The 17,604-nt window shown below is 44.1% G+C and overlaps 1 protein-coding gene across 15 annotated transcripts in view; it reads left to right on the top strand.

Annotated features, from left to right (window-relative positions):
- TNIK (TRAF2 and NCK interacting kinase) overlaps positions 1-17,604 on the top strand; it is a 330,725-nt gene that overhangs the window by 218,894 nt on the left and 94,227 nt on the right. For all 15 annotated transcript variants that reach the window (XM_073674893.1, XM_073674887.1, XM_073674897.1 and 12 more), the window contains exon 10: positions 16,666-16,841. In XM_073674893.1, the coding sequence (XP_073530994.1) occupies positions 16,666-16,841 (176 nt within the window). The remainder of the gene's footprint in view (positions 1-16,665; positions 16,842-17,604) is intronic.

Raw genomic sequence — 17,604 nt, 5'->3', positions numbered from 1 at the left:
ATGAGCTTCAAGAGGTAGTCACCGGAAATGGTTTTCACTTCACAGGTGTGCCCTGTCAGGTTTAATAAGTGGGATTTCTTGCCTTATAAATGGGTTTGGGACCATCAGTTGTGTTGTGCAGAAGTCTGGTGGATACACAGCTGATAGTCCTACTGAATAGACTGTTAGAATTTGTATCATGGCAAGAAAAAAGCAGCTAAGTAAAGAAAAACGAGTGGCCATCATTACTTTAAGAAATGAAGGTCAGTCAGTCCGAAAAATTGGGAAAACTTTGAAAGTGTTCCCAAGTGCAGTTGCAAAAACCATCAAGCGCTACAAAGAAACTGGCTCACATGAGGACCGCCCCAGGAAAGGAAGACCAAGAGTCACCTCTGCTTCTGAGGATAAGTTTATCCGAGTCACCAGCCTCAGAAATCGCAGGTTAACAGCAGCTCAGATTAGAGACCAGGTCAATGCCACACAGAGTTCTAGCAGCAGACACATCTCTTCAACAACTGTTAAGAGGAGACTTTGTGCAGCAGGCCTTCATGGTAAAATAGCTGCTAGGAAACCACTGCTAAGGACAGGCAACAAGCAGAAGAGACTTGTTTGGGCTAAAGAACACAAGGAATGGACATTAGACCAGTGGAAATCTGTGCTTTGGTCTGATGAGTCCAAATTTGAGATCTTTGGTTCCAACCACAGTGTCTTTGTGCGATGCAGAAAAGGTGAACGGATGGACTCTACATGCCTGGTTCCCACCGTGAAGTATGGAGGAGGAGGTGTGATGGTGTGGGGGTGCTTTACTGGTGACACTGTTGGGGATTTATTCAAAATTGAAGGCATACTGAACCAACATGGCTACCACAGCATCTTGCAGCGGCATGCTGTTCCATACGGTTTGCCTTTAGTTGGACCATCATTTATTTTTCAACAGGACAATGACCCCAAACACACCTCCAGGCTGCGTAAGGGCTATTTGACCAAGAAGGAGAGTGATGGGGTGCTACGCTAGATGACCTGGCCTCCACAGTCATCAGACCTGAACCCAATCGAGATGGTTTGGGGTGAGCTGGACCGCAGAGTGAAGGCAAAAGGGCCAACAAGTGCAAAGCATCTCTGGGAACTCCTTCAAGATTGTTGGAAGACCATTTCCGATGACTACCACTTGAAGCTCATCAAGAGAATGCCAAGAGTGTGCAAAGCAGTCATCAAAGGAAAAGGTGGCTACTTTGAAGAACCTAGAATATAAGACATATTTTCAGTTGTTTCACACTTTTTTGTTAAGTATATAATTCCACATGTGTTAATTCATAGTTTTGATGCGTTCAGTGTGAATGTACAATTTTCATAGTCAAGAAAATACAGAAAAATCTTTAAATGAGAAGGTGTGTCCAAACTTTTGGTCTGTACTGTATATAAAGCAAAATAAATAACCAAAAGCAAAAATGCTCCTCCACACCTTGGGCTATGTTCACATGTAGCGTTTTTGATGCTTTTTTTCACTTTTGCATTGCTTTCAATCGTGACAAATGCATTCACCAGGAAATGTCATTTTAACATTTCACAACCTTATCTGGCCATGTGGTGTGTGAGATATCATCAGACACATCGTGTTTCTTTTATGAAGGAGGGACTCTGAAAGTCACAAAGCCTATTTGTATAGGGCCATCAGGCGGCCTTTACTTTTCTTAGAGAGCCATCAGCCGGCTATGTTTTATTGTTCCCATTACTAAAGACTGGGTCTCCTATACTGTTATTGCGTATGCAGTGAGTGGCAGGGCTGCCCAAAATTTGGACGCACCCCAATACCACTTTTAAAATTTGGAAGCACCCCGATACCCCTTTGAAGAGACGTGGAGGAGGGCCTCATAAAAAAAAGTTCCCATTATTAGGAACTGGGTCTCCCATTGTGTTTGCCTATGCAGTGAATGCAAGGGTTGCCAAAAAATTTGGAGGTATTACAATGCCCCTTGGAAGAGACGTGGAGGTCAGAGGGCCTCCTGAAAACAATGTTCCCATTATTAGGAAGTGGGTCTCCCATTGTGTTTGCCTATGCTGTGAATACAAGGGCTGCCAAAAATTAGGAGGCACTCCAATGCCCCTTGGAAGAGACGTGGAGGAGGGCCTCATAAAAAAATGTTCCCATTAGAAAGGAGCGGGCCTCCTATACTTTTAATACACTTAGTGAAGTGTATGGGCTGACAAACATTTACCCCTGGGGGGTATACATGAACATATTGTCTAAAAATTATTTTTTACCGGCATCATAAACACCCTTTAAAAAAATTATGTGGGTGTTGCATCACGGACCACAGTCACCCTGGTGATATGGTGGTGGAGGAGGACAAGAGCAAATAGCCAAAATCAGGAAGCATATACCCATGTCTGGGTGTGAAAAGGTGCATGGGAATGCAACTCCCAAGAAAAGACACTGGATTTGAGTTTGTTACGCTGCTATCATTCGGTGGTGTTGAGAAGTCTGGCCCAATCCAGCCCTTGTTCATTTTTAGAAGAGTCAGCCTGTCAGCATTTTCAGTTGACAGGCGGATGCGTTTATCAGTTATAATTCCACCAGCGGCACTAAAAACCCGCTCTGATAAAACGCTGGCGGTCAGGCCAGGACCTCCAAGGCATAGAGAGCCAGATCATTCCACGTATCCAGCTTGGATACCCAATAATTATAAGGCACAGAGGAATCTCGGAGAACTTTGGTACGGTCGGCAAGGTACTCTCTCAGCATCTTCCCAAACTTTGAACTCCTTGTGAGAGTACCCCGCGCCTCAGGGCTTGTGCGATGGGAGGGGCTGAGAAAATTCTCCCAGAACTTTGACAGTGTTCCCCTGCCTCTGCTGGATTGAAGTTGTATCTCTCTCGCCTGTACTCCTTCGTTGTCCAACGAACTGTGCCCTCTGCCGCCAGCGTTTTCAGATGGGAATTTTTTTAATAGTTCCGCAACAAGGGCCTTCTGGTACAGCCCCATTTTTGTAGACCTGTCCACCTCAGGAATAAGAGATATAAAGTTCTCCTTGTAGCATGGGTCTAGAAGTGTCACCAACCAGTAATGACTGTCACCCAAAATTTTGAGAACGCGAGGGTCATGGGAAAGGCAGCATAACATAAACTCAGCCATGCGTGCCAGACTACTAACAGGCAAGACTTCCGTGTCCTCACCAAGAGGATGACTGACCATGCTCTCCTTCTCCTCCTCCTCTCTGTCCTCTGGCCATCCACGCTGAACAGACGGTATGACAGCTGTGCAGGTAGTACCGTCTATAGCTCATGAAACTAGCTCCTGTTCTTCTTCCTCCTCCTCCTCTTCCTCATTGTCACCCAATCCACATTGGGATGAGATGAGGTTGGGCTGTGTATAATCACCCTGTATGGTTCCTTGCTCCATCTCATCGTGCTCCGCCTGCAATGCATCCTCTTTGATTGTGAGCAGAGAGCGTTTCAGAAGACAGAGAAGCGGGATGGCTATTTATGGCATCATCGCTGCTCACCATCTTGGTGGAGTCCTCAAAGTTTTGGAGGATGGTACATATGTCTGACATCCATGTCTATTCCTGAGGTCTTATGTGTGGAGTCTGAACTGAATACCGACGGCCTTGTTGATGCTGGTACTCAACAACTGCCCTCTTCTGCTCACAAATCCTTCCCAACATCTGCAATGTAGAGTTCCAACGCGTGGGGACATCACACACCAGTCTGTGAGCCGGAAGCTGCAAACACTGCTGAAACACGGCAAGGGCGGCGGAAGCTGTAGGTGAATTCTAAAATGGGCACACAGGCGGCGTACTTTAACAAGCAGTCTGGCAGCTCCAGGTATGATTTGAGAAACCCCTGAACCATGAGGTTAAGCACATGGGCCAGGCATGGTACATGTGTGAGCTCGCCTCGCCTCAGAGCCGCCACCAGGTTCCGGCCATTGTCACACACGACCATACCTGGTTGTAGGTTCAGCGGTGTGAGCCACTGATCTGCCTGTTCTTTCAGAGCTGTCCACAATTCTTCAGCATTGTGCGGTTTGTCACCTAAGCATATTAGCTTCAGCACAGCCTGTTGCTGCTTGGCCGAGGCAGTGCTTCCAGCTTGTGACTGATGTGGTAATTTCGGAGATTGAGGCTGAAGAGGAGGGGGAGGCTGAGGAGGATGAGGTGCTGGAGCTGTGGACCGTTGGGGCAACACTGATTGACCTAGGGCCCACAATCCTTGGCGTCGGGTCGGACGTGTTCCATCCCAAGGTCTGACTGGGTCCCGGCTTCCAATATGTTAACCCAGTGTGCCGTCAGCAAGATCTGCCCACAAGCACTTGTCCATGTGTCCGTGGTTAGGTGGACTTTCCCGGTAACTGCGTTGTTGAGGGCACGGCTAATTTTTGGGACACGTGCTTGTGTAATGCGGGGACGGCACACCGGGAGAAATAGTGGCGGCTGGGGACCAAGTATAGAGGGACGGCCGCCGCCATCAGGTTGCGGAATGCTTCCGTCTCCACCAGCCTAAAAGGAAACATTTCAAGCGCATGCAGTCTTGAAATGTGAGAATTTAGTAGTGCGGCCTGTGGAGCGTTGGCTGCGTATTTGTGCTTGCGTTCCAAGGACTGGGGTATGGACAACTGAACGCTGCGCTGGGACAAGGACGTGGACGTGCTTCCTGATGCTGCTACTTGAGAGTGTGCAACGACAGGGGAAGGGCAGGAGGCATCTTTGCATGCACCATGGACAGGGGATTGGCTTGCGTGCACAACAGCGGAAGAAGCAATGGTGCCACCCGCTGACACTGTTCCTGGACCCTGGGATTCGGCCCACTTAGTCAGGTGCTTTGCTGCCATGTGCCTGATCATGCTGGTGGTGGTCAGGCTGGTCGTTTTGCCACCCCTGCCGATGCTGGCCTGGCAGGTGGTGCAAATGGCCTTTTTGGGGTTATCGGCAGAGTCTTTAAAACACAACCAGACTCGGCAAGACCTAACAGTTGTACTGGCATCTTCCTTCATGTTGGTGTTACGGGGAACGGTTGCCTGCCTTCTGTCTGCGGCCACTACACTGCTTCTTCCTGCCTGTTGGGGTGCTCTGCCTCCCTCCCCCTGTGTGCTGCTGTCCTTGCTCTGCATGTCCTCCTGCCAGGTTGGGTCAGTTACTATATCATCCACCACCTCGTCTTCCACTTCCGCACCCTGGTCCTCCTCCTGACTTTCTGGTAACTGTGTCTCATCATCGTCCACCTCTTGTGACACTTTTCCACCGTCGCCTTCGTGTGACCATGGCTGCCCAAATATTTGGGCATCGCTACATGTGATCTCCTCTTGCCCCGTTTCAAGTGGACCGGGCAAGAGGCCCGAATCTATAAATGGAAAAGTGAACAGCTCTTGGGAGTGTCCAAGCGTGGGATCAGTTGTCTCTGGGCACTCGGCATGGTGGGAGGAAGGAGGTTCAGGGTGAGGAATATACGGCCCAGACTCACGGCTACTGAGACTTGACCATGTGGAAGACAGGGTGGTGGTGGTGACTAAGTGACTGGAAGCATTATCCGCTATCCAACCAACAACCTTTTGACACTGCTCTGGGTTCAATAGTGGTATGCTGCGGTACCCTAGGAATTGGGACAGGAAGGTCGGGCGAGAATATGTGGGTGTTTGTTGTGGCACAATTTCAGCTTGCCCACGGCCTTGTCCTCGGCCTCTGCATGCACCTTTGCCACATGTCTTGCCCATTTGACTGAATTTTGAGTGAACTTATATGTGATCCGTGTGACTGAGAACCACAGTTTTAAATACCTGGCCTGTAGGTAACTATTTTGAACAGCAAACTGGTGTCAATTGCTTCATTGACACAGTGAAACTAATTTTTAATGGAGGCCAGAAATGGCAGTATTTTCTGAAAACGTATATGTGATCCGTGTGACGGAAAAAACACGGTTTTAAATACCTGGCCTGTAGGTAACTATTTTGAACAGCAAACCGGTGTCAAAAACTTCGCTGACACAGTGAAAAAATATTTGAATGATGGCCAAAAATGGCCGTATTTTCTGAAAACTTGTATATGATCCGTGTGACGGAGAAAACACAGTTTTAAATAGCTGGATTTTTAGCGCTGTAATATGGAAAGGACCTGGCTGTATTCTGCAGTGCCAACAAGCAAATGGCGCAGAAAATGGCGTGTTCTCTGGATTGCTTTTTAAGCAAATGATGAGAATTAAGATCAAAAAAATAGTTTTCCTGGCCTCTGAGACCTGGGCCTTTGTATAGAAATATCTAACAGCAGCGGAAGGCAGAATTGGAATGGAGCCTCTTGTTCTTTATGCTCTGCAGTCTGCTACATACACTGCCTGCCTGATATCTCTGCAGATGGATTAGTCCTCAGAAGGACTGTTTGTTAAGATGGATATGTGTAATGTACGGTTTTTCTCCATACACTACCTAATATGCAAGCAAATCTCTCCCTGACGCAGCAGCACCTCTCCCTACTGTGCCTGATTCTGGAGTGACTGTGATGAGCATGGCGGCGCCAGGTCTGATATAGACCTGATGACGCTGTGCGGCCAACCAATCACTGTAGTGCCACAACCACCATGGCTGCGTCATTGCAATGAGTGGCAGACAATCCCTGCATGTTGATTGGTGCTCTAAAGAGCGCCAAACATGCAGGGAGGGGACCCGAGCATCCGCCCGAGCATCTCGCAAGTACTCGGCGAGCTCCGAGCATCTCGAGTACTGAGATGCTCGGGCGAGTACCGAGTACTTGCGAGTATGCTCGCTTATCACTACTGGCCTTTAATGATAATAATGGCCATCATGTAAAACCATATTATAACTGGATATGCTTAATAATACTTACTAGTTTCTCCAGGAGATGACTGCTGACCACTGCAGGTAGCAGGAGTGGTGCACACTGTGTAAGATTGTTTTCAATGGTGGCCTTTTTGCCAAATTGAATTGTCCTCGTGGATCCCCTTCTAACATCTCCTTCAGGGATGACACATCTGCATGCAGGGTCATTACACTAGATGGACAGTGAAGGCAGCCACTTATGGTGCAGTCGTAGGGGGGAAGTTACGGCTTACGGACTACAAAACGATCTGCCCACCAGTTCCTTGTTGTGTCCAAGCTGCTGATAATGCTGTCGATACCGTGGACAACAGCTATCATGCTAAATTTCAGGGACCGAAGTGGGTTTATCTAAAACTATTGCATTAGCCACCAAGTGCGATCTTCCCTCTCTACCTGAATGCCCAATCTTTCTACCCACAACAGTAGATGCCCAGTTTTTCTTCTGATGGACGAGCCTCGCAAGTTTTTCAAGAGGACGACTCTTCAGGAAGCTCCGCTTTTTTTTTTTTTTCTGAATCTTTTTATCATTTCTTGTTTCCTCTTTTCCTGAGTGCTTTTTCAACATTTTTGGCCACTGGCATTTTTGCAGCATTTTCGAAGTATTTTTTTTTATTCTTTCATTTTGCATTTTCTGGACTTTTTAACTTCCCATTGACTTTTATTATAAAGTCCTGACCGTCTTCAGAGAGGAAAACGCCTAAAGTATAGTCTGCTCATGATTTTTTTTTAACCGCTTGGCATCTTTGGAACCCTGAAGCGGCTAAGTCATGCTCAGGAGATTGGACATAAGAACAGCAAGTTATTTTTACTTAGAAATACATATGTTTATTCTTTTAAGCGTTTAGTTAGCTCTTTTTCAGGTGGATTTCGGAGCGAATCTCCCTGTAAAATTGTTGTGTGCACACAACCTAAGAGGCTTTTTTTGCATTTTGAATGCCTTCCTGTTTGCTCACTGGTTGGGTTATTTGCTGAGAACCTCAGTCATCTACTTAGAGCAGATAAATCTTTTGCCTGTTCTACATTCTGGAGACCTTTCCAGCTGTCTATGTAGTGGATGTCGCCTTCTCTGAGCAGAGAGGATGCCTGCAGATTTGTTGTGTGCTGCTTATTAAACTTCACACATCCTACAAACATAAGCGGAGACAAAAGGTCAGCAAGTCATATTAAGGAAATAGAATGAAATCTGGAAAGAGTGACAGGATACAAACGGCTTGTGATCTCAGGTATTGATGCAATTAGCCCTTGGCACAGTGGATTGTGATATCAACAATGCATTCAAGGCATCACACTGTAATAGAAAGTCATGCACTTTTAGCCCTTGTCATACTCAAAAATGAGTATCGGAGTGTGTCATTAGTATTCAGGAAAGAATTGATGTCGCCATGCTGCACACTGGTTCATAGTGCCAATACATTTTATGGTGGTACTCGCGTAACATACATCAACCAGCACTTCTCCATACATATGAAGTCTTGATTATAGGATTTTGTGCATCAAACATTGATTAAGGGTTTTCTGTCATTATAGGGATCTAGCACTTTTTTCTTATTTTTCATGGTTTATTTGTGGTCTGACAATCTATCATGTTATATTAATAGAGCTTTTCTCTATCTTTTTATTAACGTCATTGTTAGGTCATGCTAGTATTGGTGACCTATAATGCCCTCTGTGCTATGTCCATGTCTTCTCCTGGTATACAAAACAAATTATGATTAGGGAAGACCTGGTAACCCATAACTTTGATAATTGAAACATGAAAGAGCATTGTCAACCTGGTTTACCGTGTATCTGTAGTTTCTTTAAATGGAACCTGGTGGGAGGTTTTACTACCACAAGCCAAACACATCTATGTTATGTCACTGTAATTCAGAGTCAATCATACCTTTGTTTTTGTAATCCTTGTTTGCGTTGCAAAATAATCTATTCCAGACCCGGACAAACTGCGGCCTACAAGTGACATCTTGCCCTCAGGCTGCGACAGCTCAAAGCCTGAAAGCAGTGGCCTGCGGGCCACCCTCGCCACTGCCATCTTGATTTCACAGGTATCTGAATCCTCGGGATGCAGATATCGGTGAATACAGTGGTGTAGGAGGGAGCCATTTAGCCTGTGCGACTGAGCATCTCACTGCAGCAGGCGCAATGACGTTATTACCTTGTGCCTGCTGTGGATCCTCCGTGTGCAGAACAAAGACTTGTGCAGCGTGTCAAGGGAACGGGGGCAAGGTGAGTAGTGTTTGTTTGTTTTTTGTCATTTACTTGTGGGGTTACTTGTGGGGTTACTGTGGAGTTCATCATCCTGTATTTGAGGATTGTGGGGGATCATACTTCATAATGTCTTGGGCGGTTGTGGGGCATCATGCATTGGTGGTCATCATTCTATGTTTGGGTCTGTGGGGTTCATACTCTGTGGGAGGACCTGGTGGGCCATCATACTGAGTTTGGGGGCTTGTGGGGGCTACCATACTATGTTGGGGACTTTTGGGAAGGTCATACTGTGGGGCTCATCATTCTGTGTTGGGGTGCTGTGGGGAGGTTGTCATATTTTGTTTGAGGCTTTGGAGGATCAAAATGTAGGGGACATCATTCTGTGTTTGAGGAATGTGGGGAATGATACTGCGTGGGTGACATTAGGGACAATCATACAGTATATAGGGGCAGTGGGGGCATCATACTGTGGGGGGTTGTGGTTGCTATGGGGGATCATACTGTGTGGGTCATCATTCTGTATATAGAGAGAGATGCATGGGTGTCATATTTCTGTGTATGGGAACATACTTTTTGGGAAACTGTGGAAGCCATCATACTGTGTTGGTAGGGGGGGGCTGTCGGGAATCGTACTGTGGTGGAGGGATCAAACTGTCAGGTCAATCATACTTTGTGGGGGCCATCACACGGTTTCTGGTATCATGCTTTCATAAATTTCATAGCGTTGTAGGGTCTCAAACTGTGTGTGGAACTTTATCATACTGTGCTGGGGGGCTGTAGAGGCATCCCATTGTGTATGGGGGCTGTGAGGCCATCATACTGTGTGGGGAGGCCATGCTAATCATGGTACAAGGGTTGTATAACAAGACCATATGATTTACTGCTTTTTATAAGCTTTATAAAAATCTGTAAATTATATAGTTTTGATCAATAATGAGCAATAAAATTAATATTAATATGAAATAATAATATGATGACAATATTGAACAGAATGAATTTCAATGTATTACTTTGGCCCTCTGCAACTGTCACAGTCTCTCATTTGGCCACATGGGAAAATTAATTTCCCACCCCTGCTCTATTCAGTTTTTATGCTACTGAGTCGCAAGTGCTTGGGGGCTCGGCCTTGGACTTAGAGCTCTCCATCCTCTTTCAAATTTTCCCCTTCTGCCAACTTCCTTTGCTCCCTGACTTTTGACTGAGTGACCTGCCTCCTTGCCTAATATCTTGCAAAGGTGCTGTCAGGCAGGGGTGCATGGACAGTAAAGTGCAGATGACGCAGTGAAAATTAGGATTATGGATTCACCTGCATGGTTCGCCCCCTCTGAGAAGACGACCAACGTGGGGAGTAATAGTGCCTGTACGAGACTTCCGCCGATGTGGTGGGTGGACAGGGGGTCAGATAAGAGTGACTTGTTATTCATGGAGTTTCAGATGGTGTCATGCGGGGAAAGAGGACAGACAGATGTAAGTGCAGGACCATGCCTCCCGTATTTTCAGCTCATTAACATAAAAATTGAACTGAGTTTTAGATTGGAAGGCAAAGAGGAATTATATGAATGATGGGTTGGATTGATTCTGGATTTCAGCGACCTAACATAGATGTGTTTGTGATGGTAAAACCTGCTAACAGGTTCCCTTTAAAGCACTACTCCAGCATTTTTTGTTTTTGTTTTTTCCAACGCTGTAGTGGTGCTACTAATGTAAGGTCCCTGACACTAGACTTGTACTAACCCGGTGTCGTCTTAATATTTTATCTGCGCCACTCCGGTCATTGTGTCTGCAACTTTTGGCTGACCGAAACTCCGAGGTAAGAGTCACAAGCTCTCAATACAAGTGTATAAGTGCCAGAACGAGGATTTTATATACTTACATTGAAAAGTGACCTCCGACTAGCTTCAGCAAATACTGGATCGTTCTATCAGGTCACAACCTTTTGAAGACTGACTGGAGCAGCGCAGATAAAAGGTGAAGACTGTGGAACGTTAAGTATGTGTGTAGGGGATAAGTATGAGTGTAGGGGCAGGGAACTTAGATTAGAAGCACCGCTCCAGCTTTGCATTAAAAACAAACAAACTGTAGTTGTGCTTTAACAATAGTAATGAACATATAAAATGACGATAAGTTTCTATGAAAAAGAAAATAGCATAAGATGTATGTTGCCTTACAATCCATTGTGTCACGAAGAAGACATCCCAGTTTCCCTTGTAAGGTTTGTAAAGGATAATGAAACAATGACATATTTATCCCTAACAGGAGAAGCTGGAAGTCCAAATGACAGTCTAAAATCGTATTGAGTAGGTAATTGCAATACACCACGTACTTCTGGTTTGCTCCCTTCCTCTAAGGCAGAGATGTCAAAATCAAGTCACAGAGGGCCAAAATTAAAAGTTTGAACAAAGTCGCCGGCCGACCTGGATATTTATTAAAAAATGTCTACAATTGAGGAAGTTTTTCCTTATTAAATATAACGATGAATCTTTTCATATGGAAACAAACTTAAAGGGGTACATTTTAATTAATATATCTTCTAGAATAAAATATTGGAATAATATAATATGTTATGTAAGAGCAGTAAAAAGCATTTGGCCCAATGGCCTAATTTAAATTTTGTAATAACAAAGGGTAAGAAACCTTGAATAATACAGATAATAAAGTATAATGAAAACAAAAGTGCCCCCAAACACTGTATGATACCATAGTGAATTCCTCCACAGTACACTCCACACACATGGTAGGATGATCCTATTGTACTCCCCTCCCTCAATATCTTCGGCAAAGTATAGTGACCCCATCACAGTATGATTCCCCACACAGCCCCCCATACAGTATAATTGGCACAAAACTTACTCCATACAGTATAATGGCCCCACATAGTGCTCCATACAGTATAATGACCCCACAAAGTGCTCCATACAGTATAATGGCCCCACATAGTGCTCCGTACAGTATAATGGCCCCAACATAGTCCTCCATACAGAATAATAGATCCCACATAGTGCTCCATACAGTATAATGGCCCCACATAGTGCTCCATACAGTATAATGGCCCCACATAGTGCTCCATACAGTATAATGGCTCCACATAGTGCTGCATACAGTATAATAGATCCCACATAGTGCTCCATATAGTATAATGGCCCCACATAGTGCTCCATACAGTATAATGGCCCCAACATAGTCCTCCATACAGTATAATTGGCCCCACATAGTGCTCCATACAATATAATGGCCCCACATAGTGCTCCATACAGTATAATGGCCCCAACATAGTCCTCCATACAGTATAATAGATCCCACATAGTGCTCCATATAGTATAATGGCCCCACATAGTGCTCCATACAGTATAATGGCCCCAACATAGTCCTCCATACAGTATAATCCCACATAGTGCTCCATACCGTATACTGGGCCCCACATAGTTCTCCATACAATATAATAGCCCCACATAGTGCTCCATACAGTATAATGGCTCCATCTAGTGGTCCATACAATATAATAGCCCCGCCTAGTGGTCCATACAGTATAATGACCACACATAGTCCTCCATACATTATAATGGCCCCACATAGTCATCCATACATTATAATGGCCCCACATAGTGCTCCATACAGTATACTGTGCCCCACATAGTGCTCCATACATTATAATGGCCCCACATAGTGCTGCATACAGTATATTGGCCCCAAATAGTTCTTCATACAGTATAATGGCCCCACATAGTCCTCCATACAGTATAATAGCCCCACATAGTCCTCCATACAGTATAATGGCCCCATGTTAAAAAAATAAATTTTCAACTCTCCCAGTTCCCCTGCTGCTGCAGTCTCTTCATGGGATCTTCAGATCCTCTGCACATCTTGGCACAGCGGGCGCTTTGTAATGACATCATCGTGCCTGCTGCTCTGAGATGTCAGACGCAGAGGAGGGAATGATGCGAGAGGGAGCATCAGGATGCCGATACAGTTAAAAGTTCAATGCAGGGTGGGCCCTGCCAGGCAGGGGGTCTTGCCCAGTTTCGCAAGCCAAATATGCTCACCCAAAGGGCCAGAGTTTGACATGTGCTTTAAGGGGTTATTCCCATCTTCATGCATGGATATTATCAGATAGTGTTTGTTAAAACCAGCACTATTGCAATTTACTGTTTAATAAAATGTGCAGCCGTTCTTGACATATTAATACTTTTCTTTACAGCTTGTTACCTAGGAGACCAGCCACTGCTGATGTCTAGCTTGTAAACTCTGCACTGAAGTTGGCCTGAATTAGGAAGTAGCAACATGCTCCAGCAATCCTGGCCAGCTTTAAGACAGTTTTGCAATAGAAAAGAGCTTGCAAGTACTGCGTATGTTCTTCCATCTAGCAGCAGTGGTCGGTTTCCAAGGCAACAAGCTGTAAACAAAAGATGTGTTAATATCTAAAGAATGGTTGAGAATTTTAATAAGCCATAAATTGCAAAATGGCTTGTTTTTACAAGCACTATCAGAAAATACCCAATTATGAAGATGGAAATAATCCTTTAACTTTTGCACAGCAAAAAATTCAGTGAAGTGATATCGGTACTTGGCGACATGTTCATTTACTGATGTGTTTCTGCTGGGATCATTTTTGCTGTAACATCTTTGAGCTTCTCCTAATTTTCCCCTGGATGCCTACAACAATGATGGATGTCCAAATATATACGATTGCATGTGTTTTTCCACATTAAACTATGTATGTTGCTGGAGGTCTTAGATTTCTATGGTTGGATGCTGTTGAATCAAATACCACATGTTGATGGGCCTCTTTCATTCATGAATGAATTCCTGAATGAGGCCTGATAACCATTCTCCTTTACAAACCACGCAAGGTAAACAGGCCTGTTTCTGTTTTTCACCCTGTGGATAAAGAATCACAAAGGAAACTGTAAAATCTACCAGTTGAAGCACTGTCAGAGAGGGATGATAAGTGCGACCTCTGGCAATATACCTATCTGTTATTTATTGCACTTTTTTTCTCTAAACTTCCAAATTACGATGTTCTTCCTGCACACAGTTTAAAAGCAGATTTACTATCCTAGGTCTTGACTATAACTCTATGAAATTAGACCCATGGCCCCCGATTCATCATTTTGTGTTTTATTAGTCACTTTTCTTTTGTCTCATGGTTTTCACTGCATTTTTTTCCACCAAAGTCTTCAAAATGGTGTAAGTGCATCATGAATTATGCGAAAATAAAAAAATGCTCTTTCTTAAGTCATTGACCTGTTTTGTAACCTCTTAGCTCAAAAAGTTGCACTTTTCACAAGATGGTACAAAAATTGCACCAAAATAACTTATGTACATAAAATTACTCTAGTTACTTTTACTCCAATTTTCTGACTTTATTGAAATAATTCATTTGATGAATTGGTCCAAAACATTTGGAAAAGCAACATTGATGTAAAGCTCAGAAATCTAACTAAATGACAAAAGACAACTTTAAAGCACCACTCCAGCGGGTTTTTTTTTGTTCAGCTTTGGAGTGGTGCTACTAAACTAATGTCCCTGTCGTAAACCCACTCGTCGCCGGCTTCACCTTTTTTCGGAGCTGCTCGGGTCCCGGTCTACCATCTTGTGACCGCAGCTTCTGATTGCGCAGAAGTCAAAAGCTGCGCGACAAGCTCTTAATGCAAGTCTATGAGAGCCAGAACGAGGCCCACATACACTTGTATTGAATTGTGACCTCTGGCTCACTCCTGCAAACACTGGAGCGATCTAGCAGGTCACAAACTCGGAGATCGTCAGGAGCAGCGGTGATGGAAGGTGGAGACGATGGCTGGTAAGTATGAGACTAGGTGCAGGGACCTTACATTAGAAGCACCACTCCAGCACTGCAATAAAAACAAACTCTGAAGTGGTGCTTTAAAAAAAAACAAAAAAAAAACATAAATTATTTGATCTACTTGTCGCAAAAAAAAAGGAATTATTTAAGAGGTATTCACACCACAAAACTATTGAAAATGCAATGATGAATTAGGCCCCTTGTTCTTATTCTATGGAGATCTCCTAAAACTGGCTAATACAAGAGCCTTTGGGGCCGATTCATTAAGATTGGCGTTGCGTGTGGTGATGTCTACATGGAGTATTTCATTAAGCTTTTGGAGCAGAAACTTAGAGGAATCTGAGAGGAAACTCTTCAAATCGTCCACAAAAATACAAAACTCATAATAATTAAAAAAAAAAAAAAGATTGAAGGGTCTGCTCAGTTTCCTCAAAAAAAAAAAAACAAACCCTCTTTATGTAGACTTCATGTCCACCTAGCCAATGAACCAATGAAGGGCTCTCTAGAGTATGATGTGCTGAATTCATTACGAGTACACCACTGAGTGATTTCCTGGTATCTTCACTGTGGCGTCTACTGGCCAGAAATGTTGCTCCAATTAAAAAGAATTTGAAAGATTGAGGAAGCCCAGTCCGGCTACTCCCCAGCTTCACCTATTTTGATGGAGCTGGCCAAATCTGTTATGAAAACTCCAAAAGTCACATTTTTTTTTACGCAACCCTGCAAGGGATGGGTGAGGATACAGTAGGTAAGGGTAGAGCTGGTTGTGCAGCGGTGTGGTGGAGCGGTGGTTACAGCAGGTTGTAGGCTTGTCGGAAGAGGTGGGTCTTCAGGTTTCTTTTGAAGGTTTCCACAGTATGCGAGAGTCTGATGTGTTGGAGTAGAGTGTTCCATAGTAGGGGGGATGCGTGGGAGAAATATTGTATGCGATTGTGGGAAGAGGAGAGCAGAGCGGAGACATGGGTACCTAGTGCTAATCTTTATGGTTTTACCAAGGGAGTATGGCTCTTGGAATTCTCTGGGAGTGTGTCTTTATTTAGGCTGCATTATTATCTTGTGAGAACATAAAATTTAGTACTAAATAAAAAAAGCCCTTATATCTGGAACCGGATTTAAAGAGAACCTGCCATGTCAAAAAAACGCTACTAACCTGCAGATATTGAGGTGCGGCCAGTGCTGCTTCCGTCACCGCTCACTACAAGGTAAGCAGTGGCTGTAACTGCATTATCACTGACAGCTGGCTGTGTACTGATGCACTGCTATGCTGGCTGTCAGTCAGTGCCAGGAGGGCAGTCTATGCACCAAGCGGTGACTGAAGCCTCGCCAGCTGCACTTCTATGTTCGAAATCCCAAGGCTGCAAGTAGGAATAAAGTTAATTTCCTCCCAGCAGCTAGGCCTTCAGTGCGCAGCCGCATGACTTCAGAATGCTATTAACCTGCGGATTAACCCAACATCTGCAGGTTAATAGCGTTTTTTTGACATGACGGGTTCTCTTAAAAATTAAGAAGCAAACAAACAAAAAAACGCATACACAGGGGAGCTGTAGTAGCAATATAAGAGCAAGAACTGTCCACTTTTAACCTGGTGACAGATGTTCTTTAAATCATGCCCTCAATAGTAGTATGTGACTAAGTTGCATTTTTTCTATAAACTTAGGTCCCTGCTATTTTGTGTGCTAATCGAGATATTCGAGCAATGGGCCAAGAACCAGCTGTTCCCCTGCTTTGTATATCTGGATAGCATGCTTGCAGAACAGTGAAATGTTGGTGTTTCATATCCTTTATCAGAAATATTGATTGATCTATTGAAACACTTGAGTTTGTTTTATATTCAATTTGATAATTTTCTTTTCAGGTCTAAAAAATTTCAGTCCTTTATTGAGAGCTGCCTTGTAAAGAACCATAGCCAAAGACCTACAACCGAGCAGCTAATGAAGCATCCATTCATAAGAGACCAACCAAATGAGAGACAGGTTCGAATTCAGCTCAAGGACCACATTGATCGCACAAAGAAGAAACGAGGAGAGAAAGGTGAGCGGATTACTCGTATTTATGACTTGTGAATGGAGTTTTATCTAATTTATGATGTAGCAACAGGATTTCAGTGCTAGTGATGGGATTATGTGTGAGATATACGTGTGATAGCAGAAAGAAAGCTCGCCACTGTCTATTCTCCATTAGTATCGCACCATGACTTCCATAGAATATTTTCCTTTTAAGGACTCGGACATTTTTCATGTTTGTGCTCTTTCTTTAATTTCCTCTTGTTCCAAGGTCCATAACTTTTTCATTTTTCCACCAACATAGCAATATGAGGACTTTTATTTTTGCCGGATAAATTGTAACATAGAATGACAACATTCATGGTGCCAGATATTTTATTGAACGTGGGGGACAAAAATTCTAAGTGAGGTGAAATGGTGAAAAAAAAAAGGCATCAGTTTTTGTGTTTTGTTTTGTGGCGATCATTATGCTTTAAAAGTGACCTAGTAATATGATTCTCTAACTAATATTACCGCAATACCAAGCTTAAAAGCTTTTTTTAAAATATATTTTAGTGATTAAAATAAATTTAGAACCTTGTTTTAAAGGGGTTGTCCACTACACTTGGACAAACTCTTCTTGATCAAAATGTTTGACCCCCATAAAATAATAAAGCCTATACTCCCCTCCCATTCCAGCGCTGTTCCCGCGGTGTCGGCACTCCCACTCCCGTGCTGTTGTTGTGACACGTGACCCCGGCGCCCAATCAGTGCTGGCGTCATTGTCTCCGCTTTTGGACAAATTGAACAGG

This window comes from Phyllobates terribilis, unplaced genomic scaffold (genome assembly GCF_046119375.1).
Source record: "Phyllobates terribilis strain yellow unplaced genomic scaffold, ASM4611937v1 Scaffold_3__8_contigs__length_932513732, whole genome shotgun sequence".
NCBI lineage: Eukaryota > Metazoa > Chordata > Amphibia > Anura > Dendrobatidae > Phyllobates > Phyllobates terribilis.
Note: the sequence above shows the minus strand (reverse complement) of the source record. Positions and strands in the feature narration are given on the sequence as shown.